This window comes from Falco cherrug, chromosome 5, assembly GCF_023634085.1.
Source record: "Falco cherrug isolate bFalChe1 chromosome 5, bFalChe1.pri, whole genome shotgun sequence".
In the NCBI taxonomy this organism is placed as follows: domain Eukaryota; kingdom Metazoa; phylum Chordata; class Aves; order Falconiformes; family Falconidae; genus Falco; species Falco cherrug.
The window spans coordinates 70882320-70900325 of record NC_073701.1 but is presented as its reverse complement, the minus strand read 5'-3'; the positions used below and the strand labels follow the sequence as shown (position 1 = coordinate 70900325).

The window sequence follows — 18006 nt, the reverse complement described above, 5'->3', positions numbered from 1 at the left end:
CACGGTTCTGGCGTCCCACCCCGCAACTACCCCCGCCCCGATTGGTCGCTCATCGCGCCCGCGGCCAATCAGACGCCGCGTAAGAGCTTGAGCGGCTGACAGGGCTCAGTCGTCGCCGGGCAACGGGGGACGCCGCGGCTGCGAGAGCCGTGACGCGCGGGAAGCGAGGGGGCGGGGCAGGGCGGGCGGCGCATGCGCGGGGCGGGGCGCTGGCCCCGCCTTCGGAGCGCCATGCCGGCGCGCGGCCGAGGCACCTGAGCCAGGTGAGGCGCGCGCGGTCCCGCCGCCCCGCGGCCCCGCCAGGTGTGGAGGCTCCGCCCACCGCCTCTGGGGGCGGGGCCTGCCCCCCTCAGGGGAGGGGACGCGCGGCGGGGGGTCGTGGCCTGCGGGGAGCAAGTGCTGCCCCGAGGGGCGGGGCCTGCTGGGGGGAGGCTGGGCTCGAGGGAGGCGTGGCTTGGGAGGGGGCGTGGCATTGGCGCGATGGGGGCGGGGTTTATTGGGGTGCGGGCCGGAGGCGGGGCTTTGGTGTCCCTGCCCGACCTTCGACTTCCCTTTGACCTCCAGCCCCAGATTGGGGCCGCATACCCCTCAGCCTCCCATGGGGGCCATGTCCCCCTCGGACCCCCAGTGGGGCCCATGTGCCCCCTCAGACACTCTGTGGGGCCCACATCTCCCCCTCAGATCCTCTATGGGACCCACCGCCCTCCCCAGACCCCCAGTGGGGTCCATGTCCTCCCTCAGACCCCCTATGGGGCCAGTCTCCTCCTCATACCCCTTTTATGGGGGCCACATGCATCCCCCAGACCCCAAATGGGGCCCATGTCCCCCCTTCAGACCCCTAACCTTTGCTGCAGAGACCACTTGTCGTAGTCCTGCCACCCCTGGGATATGCAGGTTATGGGAATTTTGGGGTCTTGGAGGTGGGTAATGGGAACATGGGGGCCATGAGGATGTGGCAGGGGTCAGGGGGATGTGGGAGTTATGGGACAAATCCCAGCAGACAGGTGCCTCACTCTCTTCTGCAGGATGAAGGAGTGGTGGGTGCAGGTGGGGCTGCTGAGCGTGCCCCTCCTTGCCGTCTATCTGCACATCCCGCCTCCCAAGCTCTCCCCGGCTCTCCTCTCCTGGAGGTCGTCTGGAGGCTACTTCACCTACAAGGACCAGAACATCTTCTACAGAGGTGATGGGGCTGTGCCGAGTACTGGGGACACCTCGTCTGACCCAGTGGGGAGCAGGGCTGGTGGCTCTGCTTCCCTTGGTGGCCCTGGGGATGTCCCTGAGGCCAGGCGAGGTGATGGCAAATCCCTCCCAAAATATAACGGCTTTAAGGGGAGCCACTGCATGGATCCAGGCACAGTGTGGCTGTTAGCAAAACATTTTAATTGGGTGAAGCCATGATGGCTGGTTCTCATGCAACAGTGGCAAGACCTTGGTGTTGGCAGGGAATGATCTCAAGAGCTTCTGATGGGTTGCAGCAAGGAAAAGGTACTGAAAAACCTTTTTGCTGGAGCAGTTGTTACCCATCGTAGCAACTGAGAGGCAGCTGCAATTAACTTGTGCTAAGTAAAGCCCTGGTTTACATCAGGTCACTGGTGCCAGTGGCCGCGGTGGCTTGTCTGGTTGGGTGTCTGAGGCTGTGCTGGCACTGGGAGGCTGCAGTGCGAGTCAAACCCACGCTTGGTTTTGGGGGAGCAGGGGGAGGGGTAACACTGGTTGGGCTCCCAGTGGGGTGAACGGCAACGCCTGCCTCATAGGAGAGGAGACTGTAGGGGAAGAAGCTGACCCTGAGGTGCCCCATTCCCTCCCCAGACTCAACTGGCGCCATTGGCAGCTCTGACATCGTCCTCCTCCTGCACGGCTTCCCAACCTCCAGCTATGACTGGTACAAGGTGAGGGGAGCCAGTGCGCGGTGGGCTTGGATGCCGACAGCAAACTCCGTGTTTTCTCCCTCCCAGGAACGAGCAGATGTGGGCAGTGGTTTGGCCTGGGGTGGGCCACGCTCCAGAGGAGTTCCTGCTGGAGGTAGCACTGTGCTCTGGGGTATCAGCCCTGTTCCTCTCCCAACACCCTGCATGGGAGCCAAGCATTCTTCGTGTCACCCTTTCCCACACTCCAGCCCGAAGTGGGAGGAAAGGATCCACAGCTATTTCTTGGCTTTTTCGGGGTGGAGGTGGGGGGGCGATTGTCTTGCTGTTACTGGGACATTTCAATCTGCAGTTTTCTTGGAGCTGGAAGGTGCTGTCTTGGGGGGCGGAGGGAAGTGTGGCCATCCACAGCTGTGCATCGCCACAGACTTTTCCTCTTTGTGCTCCTGTCACCTGTTTTGTTAATGCATTTCTCCTCTTTCCAGGTCTGGGAAGGGCTGACCCAGCGGTTTCACCGGGTGATTGCTTTGGATTTTGTAGGATTTGGTTTCAGTGACAAGCCTGTAAGTAGCCTGGGAGGAGGATTTATGCAGTTGCTTTTGGCCCAGAGGTCATTCTGCCACGCCAACACTCCTGGAAAATTAGCATTTACAGTCCAATTTCAATTCCTATATACATCTGAAAAAGGAATAAGCATTGTAATAGTGGAAGGGATGGGCAAGGTTTGTGGTGGAGGTCAGCTCTGTCACCATCTTGCCTTGACTTGGGTTTGATGTGACTCCAAAGTGCACCTTGACCCCTCTGGGGCAATGGGCAGTGCTTCCATGGGCTTGTGGGCATAGCTGCTGGCCCAGGACATTCCAGCTGCTCTGTCTGGGGACACAAAATGCTGGTCTCCACCCTGTATTCCTCCATTTGGGTGTTTATTCTGGAGTTTGTGGGCTCATGGTGGGTCAGGCTCTCACTGCAGTTCCTCTATCGCTTTGCTTCGCAGAGGCCCCACCGCTACTCCATCTTCGAGCAAGCCAGTATCGTGGAGGGGCTGGTGCATCACCTTGGCCTCCGCCACCAGAGAATTAATCTCCTCTCCCATGATTACGGGGATACAGTCGCACAGGAGCTGCTGCACAGGTCACTGCAACCACTGATGCTCTGGCTGCTCTTTGTTGTCCCTGTCAAGACGATTTCCAGCAGATAAGTGGAAGGACGTAGTGCAGAACCCCCTTTTCCCTATACCTACGGCTGTAATGAAGGCCAAGTGGTCTCAGGGCACATCTACAGTGGGCAGATCTGAGGCTTCGATCTGTCAAATCCCAGCTTCTAGGATGTTTAACGTCCCTTCTGAGCACCTTCTTATCAAGGCTGGGACAGCAGGGGAGCAGAGATGGTGTGACACTGTTAATTTGACCTGCTGGTCGGTCACTTTTTGGAGCCTGGAGAGGTCTACTTGTGTTTCACCTTCTCTTCTGTCCCCAGGTATGAGCACAATAAAACTGGAAGCATCTTGATCAACAGCCTCTGTTTATCCAATGGAGGTAAGTTTTGCCTAGCATGGTGGGATGGGTGGGCTGGGAGGGATGGGGAACCATGGGATGGGATGGCCTTCCCATCTCCATCACCTGAGGGAAAGTACCATCCAAACCCCAAGTGAATTGCAATTAAGGTGCTGTAATTAACTGGGAGTGTCACTCCTCAGGGCTGCCTGTGCCACCTTTCATAGCATCATGAAGAGAGACTGGGAGATGAAGAGCAAAACACTTATAGCATTACAACTCTGTTCTTTTTCATCCTTCCAGGGATTTTTCCTGAAACACACTACCCCCGGTTCATCCAGAAGGTGAGCTGCTGCCCCCTTTCCCCTCAAGCAGAAGTCTGACTCTGTGAGTTTGGGGTTTTATCTGGCTCAGAAGCCTGCTGCTTTTCCTGCTTCGGTAGTGGCAGCTGAGTTGCTTGCAGACATTGTTAGAGGCAGTGGGGAGAAACGGGCTGCCAGGATGTGGCTTGTGGCATCTGAATGTCCTATAATCCCCCCTTGAAGCGCTGATGTCTCACCACCGGCAGCTCATGTGCATCTTGAGGGTCAGGGCTGAGCTGGGAAACTGCTGTAATATGGGGAGCCAGGGGAAGAGCCCTCTGAGGAGGTAGGATTTATCCATCTCTATGATACTGAGTAGTGCTGTCCCCTTTTTCCCTTCTTCCCAAGATCCTCAAGGATGGGGGTTTGCTGTCCCCTGTCATCACGCGGCTGATGAACTTCTTCCTCTTCTCCAGAGGGTGAGTTGTGTCTCTACGCTGCTGGGCACAGCCCATATGGGGTATGTGAGCCAAGCACAGGGGGCCAATGTAGGGATTAGCGTAGCGGGTGTTTGGCAGGTGAGCAGATCCCCCGGCACTGTCCTAGGAGAGATCTGCCCCTGGATTTGAATGACCTTGATGTTCTGGGCCATTCCCTCTGTGGGCTGGCAAAGCACTTCAGCCTAATAATAAACCACATGGCTTTTTACTGTATGCTGAAATCCTTCTCTCCCATGAGTATTGGACTTGAACATGTTAGAGGCAATGAAAACCCTAACCACGCTCTACATACGGTTAGGTATGTATATATATTTGTATAGAATGTTGCAAATCCTCTTTTTTTCCCCAAAAACCCCTGTAGGCTGGCTGGTAAGTCCCATGCTGGGCATGTTTGGGGGACAACTTGTAGTGCTGCGCTTGCACCCATGTCTTTTGCAATGGAAGCTGGAATTGCTTCACTGTTTTTTGCCCTCAGCTAATTTTTAAGTTGTACACTAAGATGGCAGCTGCTGTGCTGCTCTGAATTCTTTTTTTTTTTCCAGACTTGGGGCGGTATTTGGGCCCTACACGCAGCCTTCACAAGCAGAGTACTGGGACATGTGGACAGTGGTGCGGACCAACGATGGCAATCTCGTTGTTGACAGGTACATCACTGTTAATTGCTGTGTGAGCTTAGTTTTCCAGCCGCGGCGTTCCTCGGTTGCAGACAGAGCCGTGCAGTGGCTCAGAGGTTAGCAGAGCTTGGCTGGGCCCCTGGACACTGGCTCCCCAGAGCCTTCAGCTGCTTCTGTTGGGCGTCTGGGATCATCACTGCACCTCAGAACAGAGCTGGGATGTGATGTAGGAGCAGGGATTCTTGCTGGGATGATGCAAGGCAGGTAAATGAAGTCTGGAGTCAGGAGGATCTCAGCCTGCCCATGGTGGGAAAAGGACAACACTCGAGATGTACAACGGGTGTTTTTTCTTCTTTGGAAGTTAGGGGCTTGAATTTACGGGATTTTGTTAACAATTGGAGCTAGATCTGGTTTTCTCAGTTTGGGACTTTTGGAAGGACCCTAGGCTGGTGGTTGTGAATTCAGTGTCCCCATTCAGTAGGGCCTGCATGTGTCTTTCTCCCCCAGCATACAAACTCCTCTCTCCTCCCACTGGGGACAATTTCCAGCCAAATCACAGTAAGGACCAAATAGCTCAGCCTCTCCAAAGGATGCTCGCTAATTGCTTCTTATAACGAGGGATACTTGCCCAAGCCCAACAATGGATACACTGGCTGATGCATTGCTCACTTGGCACCCCCCGCTGTGGCAAATTTTTGCACTGTCACATTTGTCAGCAGTGCAGCCATGATGGGAAGCTCAGTACCAGAATATCTCCAGCCCCTTAAATGTCATGTGTCAGAGTACTGGTATGTTTATTTAGTGTAGCTTCCCGTCCTTGAAAGGCTTTTTATAACCAGACTTGAACCAGATGTTTAAATTGTGACCCTCAGCTCCTGAGAGCTGTGCTGAAGCAGAGTCACCCTGAGTTGCCGGTTGGGGTGACAAGACAGGCTGAGGAGCTGTTAGCAGTTCAGATTTTCACTGCAAGACCTAAACAGTGCAATTTTTCTCCTGCATTCCTCCATGCTCAGTAGTCCAGCACTGACTCTTCTGTGGGGTACTGAAATGGTTTCAGAGCTGCTGCGATGCCTGTGAGCCATGCACAGGAGTGCTCAGACTGCACTGCCTCTGCATTGGCTTTCAGCAGACTGATTTTTGCCCCAGCATTTTGCAAGATCCAATTGCAAATCCATTTTTTCCCCTGCTGCCCCAGCAAAGCAGCATGAAGTTTCTTAAGGGGGTTTGGAGGTAGCCAGCCTTTCAGCACTTGTTTGCTGGCTGCCTGCAGCCCGCTGTGACTCAGTGTGCAGTCTGGCACAGAGGTTACAATCGTTCACCCAGTTTTACAACCCAGCGGCATTTGAGTGGGAGCAGAGGACCCACATTTGCTTCCATCTCAGCTGGGAAGGATTCAGACCTGATACTCCCATCTCCTCAGACTGCAGGCTGTTTATCCCTTCCTAAATGAACTCGGGTTATCCTCCAGCAGGACTCTAAAACTGCACTCTGCACTTAGGGCAGAGGCAAGACCTGGAGTCAGTGTCCCAACCTCATTTGCACTTCTATTTGCTGTCTAAATATTAAAACCCACTTTAGGCAAGTCTCTAAGCTCAGGGATAGTCAACAGACTGATGTGTTGCTGCTGCCCCAAGGAGGAGGTCCGTGGGAGATGCAGAGTCCACCTCGGTCTCCTTACACAAGCGTACAGTGCCCCGAGAGCAATTTCCAGCCTGTGCAGCACCTCAAGGCACCGTCCACTGCGTAACAACAGGTTTCTCTTCAGTATTTTGCAGTACATAAACCAGAGAAAGAAGCACAGAGACCGCTGGGTTGGGGCTTTGATGTCCACCTCTGTCCCACGTGAGTAGGATCAGTTTTCTTTATTTACTCATTGGGATGTTGGGGATCACACTCCCCAGCCCCAGCCTGCAAGCACCAGAGCATGGTGCTGGCTCCTTCCACTAACTGCTGGAGCCTCTCCTTATTCTGATGAGGATGATGTGGCTCAAATTCAGTTTGTGCAGGGGGTAGCATCACAAACAAGCCTCCCTGCTCCAGTTTAAGGCTGTTACAGCAGAGAGCTATGAGCTTGCTAAGGCAAGAGAAAGTTTATTCCACTGAGCAGATACAACTTTCCTTTAGAGGCTGGTTCACAGCCTCCGGTTCCTCCAGTGACCGTCCCAGGGAAGCCAAGGTGCATTTCAAGCTCAAGAGAAGTTACAACCACTCAAGAAAAGGCTTGGTGTTTGCTGGAGAAGGTTTGGAGGCTTAACTTGACCCCAGGGCAGAGAAACGAGGCCTTGTAGCAGCTGGTGTGCTTAGTGCTCCTCTGAAAGCTTCACAAGCTCCATGCAAGGGCAGGGGATGCCTGCAACAGGTCTCCTTGCCTTAATTTAGGGATGTCCTTGGGTATAAAAGCTCTGTCTGTGCTTCTGTCTTGCAGTGCATCTAATCTATGGGCCCCTGGACCCTGTGAACCCACACCCAGAGTTTCTTCAGCTTTACAAGTAAGACAACACCCACCACAAAGGGGGAATATACACCTGGGGTTTCATTTCAAGGGAGATTTTGTCTCAGGCTTTTCCTTCAATTCCCTTTTCATGGAGGCTAGTTTTAAATTCCACCTGTAACCCCAACAACAAGGGGGTTCAGTCAGAGCCTTCTGCAGTTTGGAAATTGCTTCCCCATTTTAGGCAAGTCACAATTCCTAGCCAAATCAACAGTGCATTTTAAAACCACATCAGACAGAAGTAGGATTTATTGACATAGTCTTCTCCAAACAAACCTGAAGTAAATCCAGCACTTTGAAGAGTGGTCAACTGTAGCTGCTGAGGACGTTTTCTGTCCCAAAACAGTGTTACAGGCAGAATCCCAATTGCGAGAGGGTACTGTCCTCCTCACCAGTAGCATCTGGCTGGCTGTGGGCTGAGCCTGCTGCCTGCGCTTAAGCCTTGCTGCATTCTTCCAACAGGAAGGTGCTTCCCATGTCCACGGTGTCTGTGCTGGACGACCACATTAGCCACTATCCACAGCTGGAGGATCCAACAGGTTTCCTGAATGCATATCTGAACTTCATCAACTCCTTCTGAGCTGCTGCAGCTCAGTTCTCGCTCTGTTTAAAAGTCAGGCTTTGGGGACAGGAAGAAACCTCGATTTTTATCTCCAGATCCAACAATCTGCACTAACACCCTCATCTTTGGCTGCCAAACTGCTGCATTTATGCAGTTAAATCCTTTGAGCACCAGAAGAGATTAGCTTGCAGGGAGGTTTGGACAAAACTGCCAGCCTGAGTAGAGTTAGAGGATGTGGACAGCTCCTCCTGCTCTGCGCTCACCTTGATTCTTGACTGGCTTATCCCTCTATTAGGAGCCACGAGGGCTCAAGGGAGAACTGGGGCACCTGACAGGAGGTGGAGCACACATGTCAGTCTCAGTCCTTACTTGCCTTCACTGCTAAGCTATGCTGCATGGCACAGGTAGACAGGACCACTAGCAGCCAAGCGTTGATGCATATATTCCCAAGATGGATGCCAGTCTGGTTTTGAGGTGTGTGCATGCAGTTTAAATTATATCCCTCTGCTAAGTGTTAACAATACTTGGCCAGCTTGTCAGCACTGAAGAATCTGAAACTGAGTTTGCTTACACTAAGTATAGCAGGCAAGCTGGATCTGTAATCCCCCAAAGTATAGGCAATGATGCTCTCTGCACACATAAAGGGGCATTTAAGCACTGTAATTATGTTTTCAGTAACCTCTCTTTAATGGCCAGTTACCCAAAGCGAAGCTCTGAACCTCAAGTTTTTACCACATTCCTTGTTTCTCTGATTTTCAGTTCAACAAGCAGAGCCACCCATTGACACTACACCCCTGGGACTATCTCAGGAGCTTCGCAGAAGCGTGGCTGTAGCATGCAGTTCTACCAGGGCAGGCTCATACCTGTTTCACTAGAGCAAGATGAATATGCAATACTGGTACTAGCAGAAGCCAAGACGTTCTTCTGAGCAATAGCTATTTGAGCCACAGGGATCTGGGACAGGTGTTTAAATTAGAATTCAAGTATTCCTTCCTTCCTCACCCTGACTTGGTAACTAAAGAAACAGCAGTTCATCAGGAGAGAGATGCAGAACTTAATTCACAAGAAGTCACCACAAGGTCCCTCTTTCCTCCTCTCTTCCCAACTTTTGATACAGGGTGTTTCACATCTTTGAGCCCAGGAAAAGGCTGTGCTGTTGTTTGGTATTATCTGATATAAGGCTCAGAGAACTGAATATGCCTTGACCCGTGAAGTTTAATCTCTCTCTCTGTACATTGATTTTTCTGTGTGGAACAGAGGAGACAATCATGAAGATAACTGTAAATTTGCAGGCTGGCAGACTCTGCAGGTTTTGTGTGGTTTTTAACTCCTTAACAGCATCCCTTTAGGAATAAGGGGCTTCTGCTGAATAAACAGCCCTTATTGGCTACTTTTTCTGTACTGAAGCAGACAGGATTAGAACAAGAAATTTCTATTTTATTAATAGTAATTCGTATGAATTCCACCACTTGAACCAGTGTTTATTTTCTGTTAATAAAAATCAGTTTTGACAAAAGTCTGATTCCATTTTCTTACCACCTGCACCTTTTATCTTTCCTGATTTACTGCAAGTGGGCTGAGATGCAATAAGTTAGATGGGAACGTGTAAGTGACAACAAGGGAGAGGACAGGGGAAAGGCTCAGTACCAGCCAGCCACTATTGTCACTACTGTAACATCATACAAAATATTTACCAAATTAAGGAATAAAAACTACATGCAGAAGGACAGACAGGCTGCTTGATATCCCGTGAATACCCAACTGGTGCTTGCAAAGGTTTCCACACCACAGCTGATGTGCTGTAACACTCAGCCTACAGAAGCCAGGATGACATCTACAGGCGTTTCTTCCTTGCTCCTAACAGTCACCTGCATGGTCACACCATCTCCGAGCGCAAGCCTGGACCTTACCAGCACATCACAACCACCTCTGTATACACCTGGAGACAAAGCAACATTTGAGAGATTACTTTAAGAAGGCTCAGTGATCTAGTCCTAACCCTGGAGGCAACAACCTGGTGAAAGCAAGACAGATTGAGTCTTATGGCCAGTTGCTGAGAGATGGGAGTGGGGGGAAGTCACAAAAAACCCAAAACCCCAAAATCCCCACAGCACTTGAGGAGTCAGCACGTGCTGCCGGAGGGCTAGGCCAATTTAAACAGGTAGAAACCAGGAGGCGGGCAGCTGAAAAGCTCACTTCTGGTTTGAGAAGGCAACACATACTATTATTGTGCTATGAAGGCACAGTCCATTGGCTCAGTGCCCTTGCTGTTAAAGGAGGAATAGTTGTCCTATGCTACTACAAGATGATTTGGAAGTGGTGCTCCTGGAGGCAACTCGGACTGCAGGATGAGCCACCTCCACTCTCACTTCAACATCACTACACACACAGACCTGGAGTTACCAATTTTGCCTCTGAAATAAATCAAGATTGATCTTCTGTCATGTACATTGCAGTTTTGTTTTAATAACTGCAACAAAGTTTTGTAGAGCACTTCCAGAGACTGCACAAAACTGTAAGCCTGGACCACAATCACAAAAGCAGCAGCCGTGGGGGCTGCAGGCCGATTCAGGGTGTGTCTTTGGGACAGAAACTTGGAAACAAAATGGTCCTAGGAACCCCATTCTGAGACAACCTCAAGCAAGGAGTTTTGTTAGGTGTCTGCTCTGGAAGTTCTTCATTCAAAGGATTCACTACTGTTCTGTCCTGGTTTCAGCTGGGATAGAGTAGCTCCACTCCAAGAGACTGAGCCTAGCCCAAGTACACCAGTTACAGTGGGCTCCAAGTTAGCACTAGCTACATTCAACTCACCGGTTGACTTTGGCTTTCTACAGAGAAAAAAAAAAAACCTCTTGAAATAAAAGCAGTATCTTCTAACCTATTTCCCTTCATTTTGTAAAAATCTGTGGGGACATGGAAACAGAGTTCAACAGTACAAATACTTACCAGCTAAGCAGAGCGTGTGAGAATTTTTGTTCTCTGGCACTTTATCTGATCTCTCACAGGGCTGCATGCCCAAGAATTTGATGATGTTATTGACAGCTTCTGCGTTCAGAGATTGAAGAAGAACATTACCTCAAGATTGGTGCCAAGCTTTCTGTGAGAACTACTTTGCAATTAAAGAATATTCTCTAAGCACCCATGTGACTTAACCATTTCTATTCATTATCTTGGCAAGGTAGGTGTCCTGGTGGGGTTGCAACCATGTCCCTTTTGCTGTCTTAACAGCCTAGGAATGCACCCCTCCCTTCAACCAGCCTCAAGCAAGACAACACTGCCAAGCTTCCACTCACTATAATCCCAACTTTGCAAGACAAAGCCTTATTGCTGGGACATAATGTCATGGCAGAAGGCACCAAATTCTCCTCCTACCACACTGAATATCCCCAGCACGGCAGATTTACCAGGATTACTATGTGGGTCACCAATAAAGGAGGAAAGATCATCTCACCATCAAGGGTTTTAATCGAACTAAGTGCAAAGGTTTCTTCTTTCTCGAAGTCATCTCCCACTTCTTCCCACGCAGCTGCGAAGTTAGGCTTTAAAACCTTCTGAATATGATCAGACACAGTAACCTCCAAATCTTCCAACTGATAGAAGAGCAAAGGAGATTTTCAGCTGCCAGTTACAGAAATGATCCTAATCTTAGAAGGGGAAAAGACAGACAGACAGCAGCATTTTGCCAAGACAACTCTGTCATGCTTTAATTTCAGGAGAAGTACATAATAATAGTATCTAAAAGACAGAGAGGAAAATAGTATTTATGGTGGTCATCTGTAAAGCTTAAAAACATTTACAGAGAAACATCTGTGAAACTACAGGCTAGCAGAAAATGAGGCAATTGCTTTGTAAGTGAAAAAGCCCATTCTAGCCCTTACTGGGCATCTGAGGAGAGATACTTGCTCAGAACCCAGAACCCTCCAAGCCCAAAAGACAGGCACTTTCCTGAGATCTGACTTTTATTTCCATGACTGATAACACGAACACAATAAACAGGTGCAAATGCCTGGGCCACAGTTCCAAAACTAGACAGTGAAAGTTATTCCTTCCTTCCTGTCCGTCCCCACAAATCCCATCTCCATAGGGCACTAAAGCTGAACTAACTTTTGGCAGAAGCAAGGTTTTGGGGAAGGATCTAAAGTTACAAGCTACAGCATGTTGGAAATGGTGCTTCAGGCAGGCCTGCCCTTCTCTCCTACTGGCTTCAGATCTGAAAGGAAATGGTCAGCCCAATGGCCACGTGTGTTCAGAATTAGCAACAAGGAGAAAACAATCAAGTCCTGAACTTACTACATATTCATCGTCATAGCCATCATCTTCTGGCACACCCGTGCTTGGGTCACAGTCTCGAACAGTGAACTTCATAGTGCAACTGAAAGTACAAGCAACTGGGGAGGACAAAAAAAGCCTATATAGGTTAGTCATGCAGTTTCTTCTGCTTGAGCCCTCGCTTCCCAAAGAGAGACTGGAATCAATGTATGCCAGCTTTGCCCCAAAAGATAAATGCATGGCTATGGTCAGAGCACTTTTCAATTTCATATTAAATTCCCTAGCCCCCCCCCCCCCCCCCCCCCCCATCCTCCCCCAACTTTTAAGATGAAGGCTGAAGGAGGATCTCAGGAGATGAGTATGCCAGTGCCATAGAGTAACAAGCAGAGGCCCACTGACTCGCAGAGTGCTGTGGTGAGACCCAGTCAGCACTAGCTACCAGGGAAAACCCAGCAAGGGTTTCCAACAAGTGGAGTATGATCCAAAACCACAGTTCTGGGAACTCAGACTAGTTCTAATCTTCCTTGGTGTTAAAGCAATAACCAAGAAATCCACCCTGCTAATGAGCTGAGTCACATTAACTAACTGCAAATCCACTGGAGTTTCTTTTAAGTGTGAATAATAAAAGTAAGAAAGGGAAGTTTTATGCCCAAGAAAATCTCTCATTCCTACATTTCATAGTAGTTTCTAATTCTCTAAAGAAAGGAAAAATTGCATTAGTTAAATATGTAGAAGCCCAAACTACCAGTATTTCTTTCTATTTGCATTTTCCTTTTTTTTTTCCCTATTTGCATTTTCCTTTTTTTTTTCCCTATTTGCATTTTCCTTTTTTTTTTCCCTATTTGCATTTTCCTTTTTTTTTTCCCTATTTGCATTTTCCTTTTTTTTTCCCTATTTGCATTTTCCTTTTTTTTTTTCCCTATTTGCATTTTCCTTTTTTTTTTCCCTATTTGCATTTTCCTTTTTTTTTTCCCTATTTGCATTTTCCTTTTTTTTTTCCCTATTTGCATTTTCCTTTTTTTTTTCCCTATTTGCATTTTCCTTTTTTTTTTCCCTATTTGCATTTTCCTTTTTTTTTTCCCTATTTGCATTTTCCTTTTTTTTTTCCCTATTTGCATTTTCCTTTTTTTTTTCCCTATTTGCATTTTCCTTTCACTGATTCTGTTCTTGAATACTACCAACAAACACCCATGTTTTCCAATGTGCTCCTTTCATTGACTCAAGGTAGTAAATTCAGTTTCCTCTATTACCTTCATGTTCTACAATCCTCTTTAACATCCCATTTCTATTCATCCAATACCACTGTTTAAGAAGTATGTATACAATTTTGTAAAAAGTATTTTGCACAAACACAGGTTCTAAATAAAAGCCAGCACATGTAACACATGAGAAAGAAGTGCTGGAATCTCAGTATGCACTCACCAAATCCCACACCCTAAACATTTTATTATGTGTTCTCCAAAAACGTCATTTGAGGGATTTGTCATGCAGAACTACTCCCTCCCCCAATGGGTACCTGCAGTGGGGTCATCCTGGGGAATCTGGACAAGGGTGTAACACATGCCTGGCTGGTTGTAAGCCAGGCTGGGCGCTGGGATGCAACAGATCACGTCATAAGCATCTGATGGCTCCATCTGCACGGTGACTCTCTCTAAAAGCTGATCATTTAGCGTGTTTGTGCAATCAAACTGCAGAAGAATAAATTGAAAATAACTTGAACATAGAAGAAACATTCCTAAAAAACAGTTTTTCCCCAAATCAGCTACGATACTGCACAGCATACAACAGATGTCAAGCATATTTGATCAAGCATACTGTTCTCACTAAATAGCTTTTCTCTCCAATTTTCCTAGAATTCTTTAACAGATGGGATCTTAACTCCATCCTTTTTTTGATCAGAGGCAAGCAGCACACACCCTCTTAACTCTGCCTTGCAACCCCCTTAAGAGAGAAGCTGTCTTCTCCAGGGCACAGTGACAACACCGTTCATGCTACACCTAGGCATCATTAAGGGCCAAGTCCTATTGCACCCTGGCAAAAGCACGTAACTTCTCTTACCTGGAATACAATGTGATTTGTGAACACGTGTTTAATGCAACGAACAAAATACTCAGTTTCTGCTTCAGTGAGCTGCACTGGTTCTGAAGACTTGAATAATGGACCCAAGCTCTTAAACTCCGGAATGGCTGCTAGTTGTTCTGTGCAGAAAGGAAAAGAAGGCAACAGATATTTAGTGACAGGCTCATTCATTGCTCCCACCTGACCTGTGGCAATCCTCCAAACACTTCAAGTGCTGGAGACCCATTGATCTTCTCTCATACCTTGAAATATATCCTGGCGTGAAGGAGCAACTTTTTCAGGCTTGCTGGTCACTAGGGCAATCTCTGTGAAGAAAAAAAAGCAAAGACATTGTGCTATCAGCTACACCATGCAGGAGTTTTAAATGCCATTATATCACAACTAAAAATTCCTGAACCTGCAGTATTTCACACAGTCTGCTGCAAACCATGGCCAGTCTTGTTCCTCACACACACATGCTGAAATACCTTTTCCATGACGCAATATTGTATTGTAAGAAGAGAAGAGGAGAGATATTTGAGTAATGACGAAGAAACCACACTTCATTCCAAAATAGCCAGAAAAAAACGCTGGAAGATGAGAATGAGGCATGAACCCCAACCTTTTCTTAAAAAATTGTGCAAAGTAAAAATGCAAGAATTGTGCAAGAACATGGAAGAAAGCCAGTGAAGTGACTAAGCACTTCTGGAATGTACTTTTTTCAAACTTTCATGAACTAATGAATTATACATATATGTACAATGTACATATGTAGATTATGTACAAACTCCCCTCTGGTAAGAAGTGAGCAGAATAAAGAACATTCTTGCCAACCCCTAATACTTTGGCAGAAGCACTGTCTTCCTTTACCTGCGAAGATCAGGCAGGCTTGGTTCTGCAAAGCCTGTACGTACATACACTGTAACCTGCATAGCATTCAGCTGAGCCACCTCTGTGCTTGCCCTGGCCCTACCAGGATGGCAGCCAGTTTAGTGACATCAAGTATCATTATGGCAACCTGAATGCTTACACTCTTGCCTACAGCCTATTGAAATGGAGCCCAAGTGTTACCTGCTTTCTGTTCAAAGATTGGTGCAGTAGCCAGTGGAACTGTTTTCAGATCAAAAGGTTTGTCAGAAGGCTCCAGCGTATATTGGTGCAGGGCTTTCTCCATCCCAGGAACAGAGACAGTCAACCCTGCAAAGCAGAAGCACATGCAGAAAGATTCAGTTTTAATAGCAGAACTGTCAGAGGCCTACAGGCACTATAATACAGGGTTCAAAAATGAGCAGTGTAAATTTTGGATTGCCCACTGCACCAAAAGCAGTAAGATGTCAGAGTCTGAAAAACTGTATCTGTGTTTCAGTTACCTCCCTCTTAAGACACAAACAAGTAAGGTTAGTTAAAGAGCTCTTCTCTGTAGCATGTCCATTGGTTCAGGCTGAAGAGAAAAACTCTTGTGAGTAAACTAGAGTTTACAGCTAGATATAGATGCAGTTTGGACTTTGGCTAATTAAAAGCTACTTTCATTTCTCAGTAAACACACACACCCTATGAACTTCAAGATACTGGATAGAATAAAAATAAACTGCTCTGAAGTTGCTGTTCCAGAGGGTACTGCAGTCCAAATAGTTCACTCCAGGAAAGTAATTGCGCAATATGCTAAATACCCTGCCCTCATGAACTTGAACTAGTTGACTACAGGCCATAAAACATTTTAATAATCAACTCGGGCAACAAGTTTTGACAGAGCTGTTTCATAGAAGCTGTCACAATTCTAAGGCTGTAAGAGCATTTGTTTTTCAAATTCTTTGACGAAAGCTTTGTCCTTCTTGGCTATTCTACAGGAGATTGTAAGAAGGCAGTGTGGGAAGATCTCGATGGATGGCTGGACTCTGATCTTAAAGGTTTTTTCCAACCTGAACAGTCCTATGATTCCATCCTCATTTTGTAATGGAGAAGACAAAACAAAGGTTAAGAAACTTGTCTCAAGTGAGGGAACAGGCAATGATGAGAAAAAGCCCAACCCATACTCCTGCTCCATTTCTCAGACAATCCTTTCCATATTTTGCTAAATCTGCCATTCTCATTTAGCACAAGTACTTCGCAGGAAAGCGCTAGAACCAGAAAAAACACACAGTTCTGACCTTTCTAGCTATTTTGACCCCAGTTACATTACAGGAAACTATTCTTACAGCAACAAAGCCCACCCATAATACAGAATGTGAAGTAACAGCTCAGACTTCTTTCCTTTCTATCACTGACCATTAAAAATATAGGCAGCATTCAGTGCTATCTGTCTCTGCTGTAGTACATTCAAGTAGAATGTTGCTCTGTCCCGAACTTCATCATCGCTGTCCATCATGCACCTGTTTCAAGGAACAAGAGGACAGCAGTCAGCCAGTTCAGGACATCATGAGAACAGAGCTAAAAATGACACTGACAAGATTGGACTTGATACTGCAATGACAGTCTGTGCTCCCTCAACAGATTTTCCAATTGTGCAGAAATCAAGAAGTGTTTGTTCATACAACACAGTAGTTGAAGTTTATGTGCAAGTGTTCCATCAGAAAACTAAGACTAAAGGAGATGTGTATGTGAATTCTTAACACCATGTACACTTGCTAGATTATAACATATACAGCTGCATTTTATGGCTAATAATTCTGATGGGCACCATGTGGCTGCTTTATTTTTTTTAAAAAAGCACTCTTTCACAATAGAACAAAACCACAAGAAATAGATTACAAAAATAAACATGTTAAAACTGCTTTCTATTTCAGACTGGAAAAAATGGCTGCGTGTTCAAGTATTCACCTAGTTTTTCTATTATAGCATGTGTTTCATGAAGAGAGATTCTCTCCTCCTGGTGGCAACTTCCCTCCCTCCCCACATTCCTCAAGTAATTTCTTGCAGTTGTAATTCACTTGCACCTACATTGAGGTTGCCTTCTGCATGAAGTGCTTCACAATTTGAATTATTCCTCTCACCACAGAAGTCAGACGTGGTATAAGCTTACACTATAACGCTATACAAACGAAGAACATTACATTTACTGTACAGACAGTTTAAGGAAGCTGAATGGTCTTAACAAGAAACACAAACCTGTGAAATGGGAACACCTGTGATCACTACTCAGCCATACACAAATATTACTTATTAGTAATGTGGAAATATAGTTCCTTGTTTCAAGGGATGCAAAACAAACACACATATACTGAAGCACTGTAGATTTATTACCCGCTGAGAAATGTTTGCAGACCAGATTACTATTAGAAGTTTTCATGACTAATCACATCTTTCATTTGCTTATCTCCAGCAGTGTTATTGTCCCTCCAGCCAGGAAGGAAGGGTGGAAGGCAGCCGCGTCCTGGCTCCTCCACTGGTGTGTTGGGCAACCCCAGTGCAAGTTCCGACCTGCTTTGACCCTGCTTCTTCTGTGGAGCCAGACTACCCAGCATCACCAATGAGCTCAGCACGTGCACAGCTATACACACTCACCTCTGCAACAGAACTAAGATGCTTGGAAGAAGGTTCTCATTCTGGGCACCAAACTTTGCTAGAGCACTTACAGCGGCTAGAAAAGAAAGTAGGGAGATGTCAGAGGTGCTGAAGCAATAGATAAACACATTCTCACAATCATGATTCAAAGCACTGTGCATTGAATTTAATCTAGAAGTTCCAATTTACACAGGTTTTCACTCCCACAACACAAACCTTTTAATACTACGGAAAGATTTTCAATATTTTCAAATGGAAATAGTTTCATGTCAGGGAATAGCACAACAAGATCAGCCTAACAGCTCTGCAGCCCTGTTCTGTGAGAACTCTATCAGATAAGGTCAGTTCAAG

The 18006-nt window shown here is 47.2% G+C and overlaps 2 protein-coding genes across 4 annotated transcripts in view; one reads left to right on the top strand and one right to left on the bottom strand.

Annotated features, from left to right (window-relative positions):
• The first annotated feature begins 181 nt into the window (after positions 1-181).
• MEST (mesoderm specific transcript) lies at positions 182-17648 on the top strand. 3 transcript variants are annotated; one of them, XM_055711572.1, is made up of 12 exons: positions 182-263; positions 1026-1180; positions 1810-1889; positions 2351-2428; positions 2860-2996; positions 3342-3400; positions 3662-3702; positions 4069-4139; positions 4703-4804; positions 6540-6616; positions 7200-7263; positions 17474-17648. In XM_055711572.1, exons 2-12 carry the CDS (start codon positions 1027-1029, stop codon positions 17622-17624), a joined length of 1014 nt encoding a protein of 337 aa, XP_055567547.1. In that variant the 5' UTR covers positions 182-263; position 1026; the 3' UTR covers positions 17625-17648. The 3 variants fall into 3 exon arrangements, with proteins under 3 accessions (XP_055567547.1, XP_055567549.1, XP_055567548.1); XM_055711574.1 differs by lacking the exon at positions 17474-17648 and adding an exon at positions 8587-9343; XM_055711573.1 differs by lacking the exon at positions 17474-17648 and adding an exon at positions 7728-9343.
• The window catches only part of COPG2 (COPI coat complex subunit gamma 2), a 24595-nt gene continuing 15832 nt past the window's right edge, over positions 9244-18006 (bottom strand). Inside the window, exons 15-24 of the mRNA XM_005435448.4 lie at positions 17656-17731; positions 16420-16523; positions 15226-15351; positions 14418-14480; positions 14155-14294; positions 13613-13784; positions 12118-12215; positions 11279-11417; positions 10774-10872; positions 9244-9766 (exon numbers count right to left, since the gene is read on the bottom strand). Coding sequence (XP_005435505.1) covers positions 9636-9766; positions 10774-10872; positions 11279-11417; positions 12118-12215; positions 13613-13784; positions 14155-14294; positions 14418-14480; positions 15226-15351; positions 16420-16523; positions 17656-17731 — 1148 coding nt within the window. The 3' untranslated portion in view covers positions 9244-9635. The remainder of the gene's footprint in view (positions 9767-10773; positions 10873-11278; positions 11418-12117; positions 12216-13612; positions 13785-14154; positions 14295-14417; positions 14481-15225; positions 15352-16419; positions 16524-17655; positions 17732-18006) is intronic.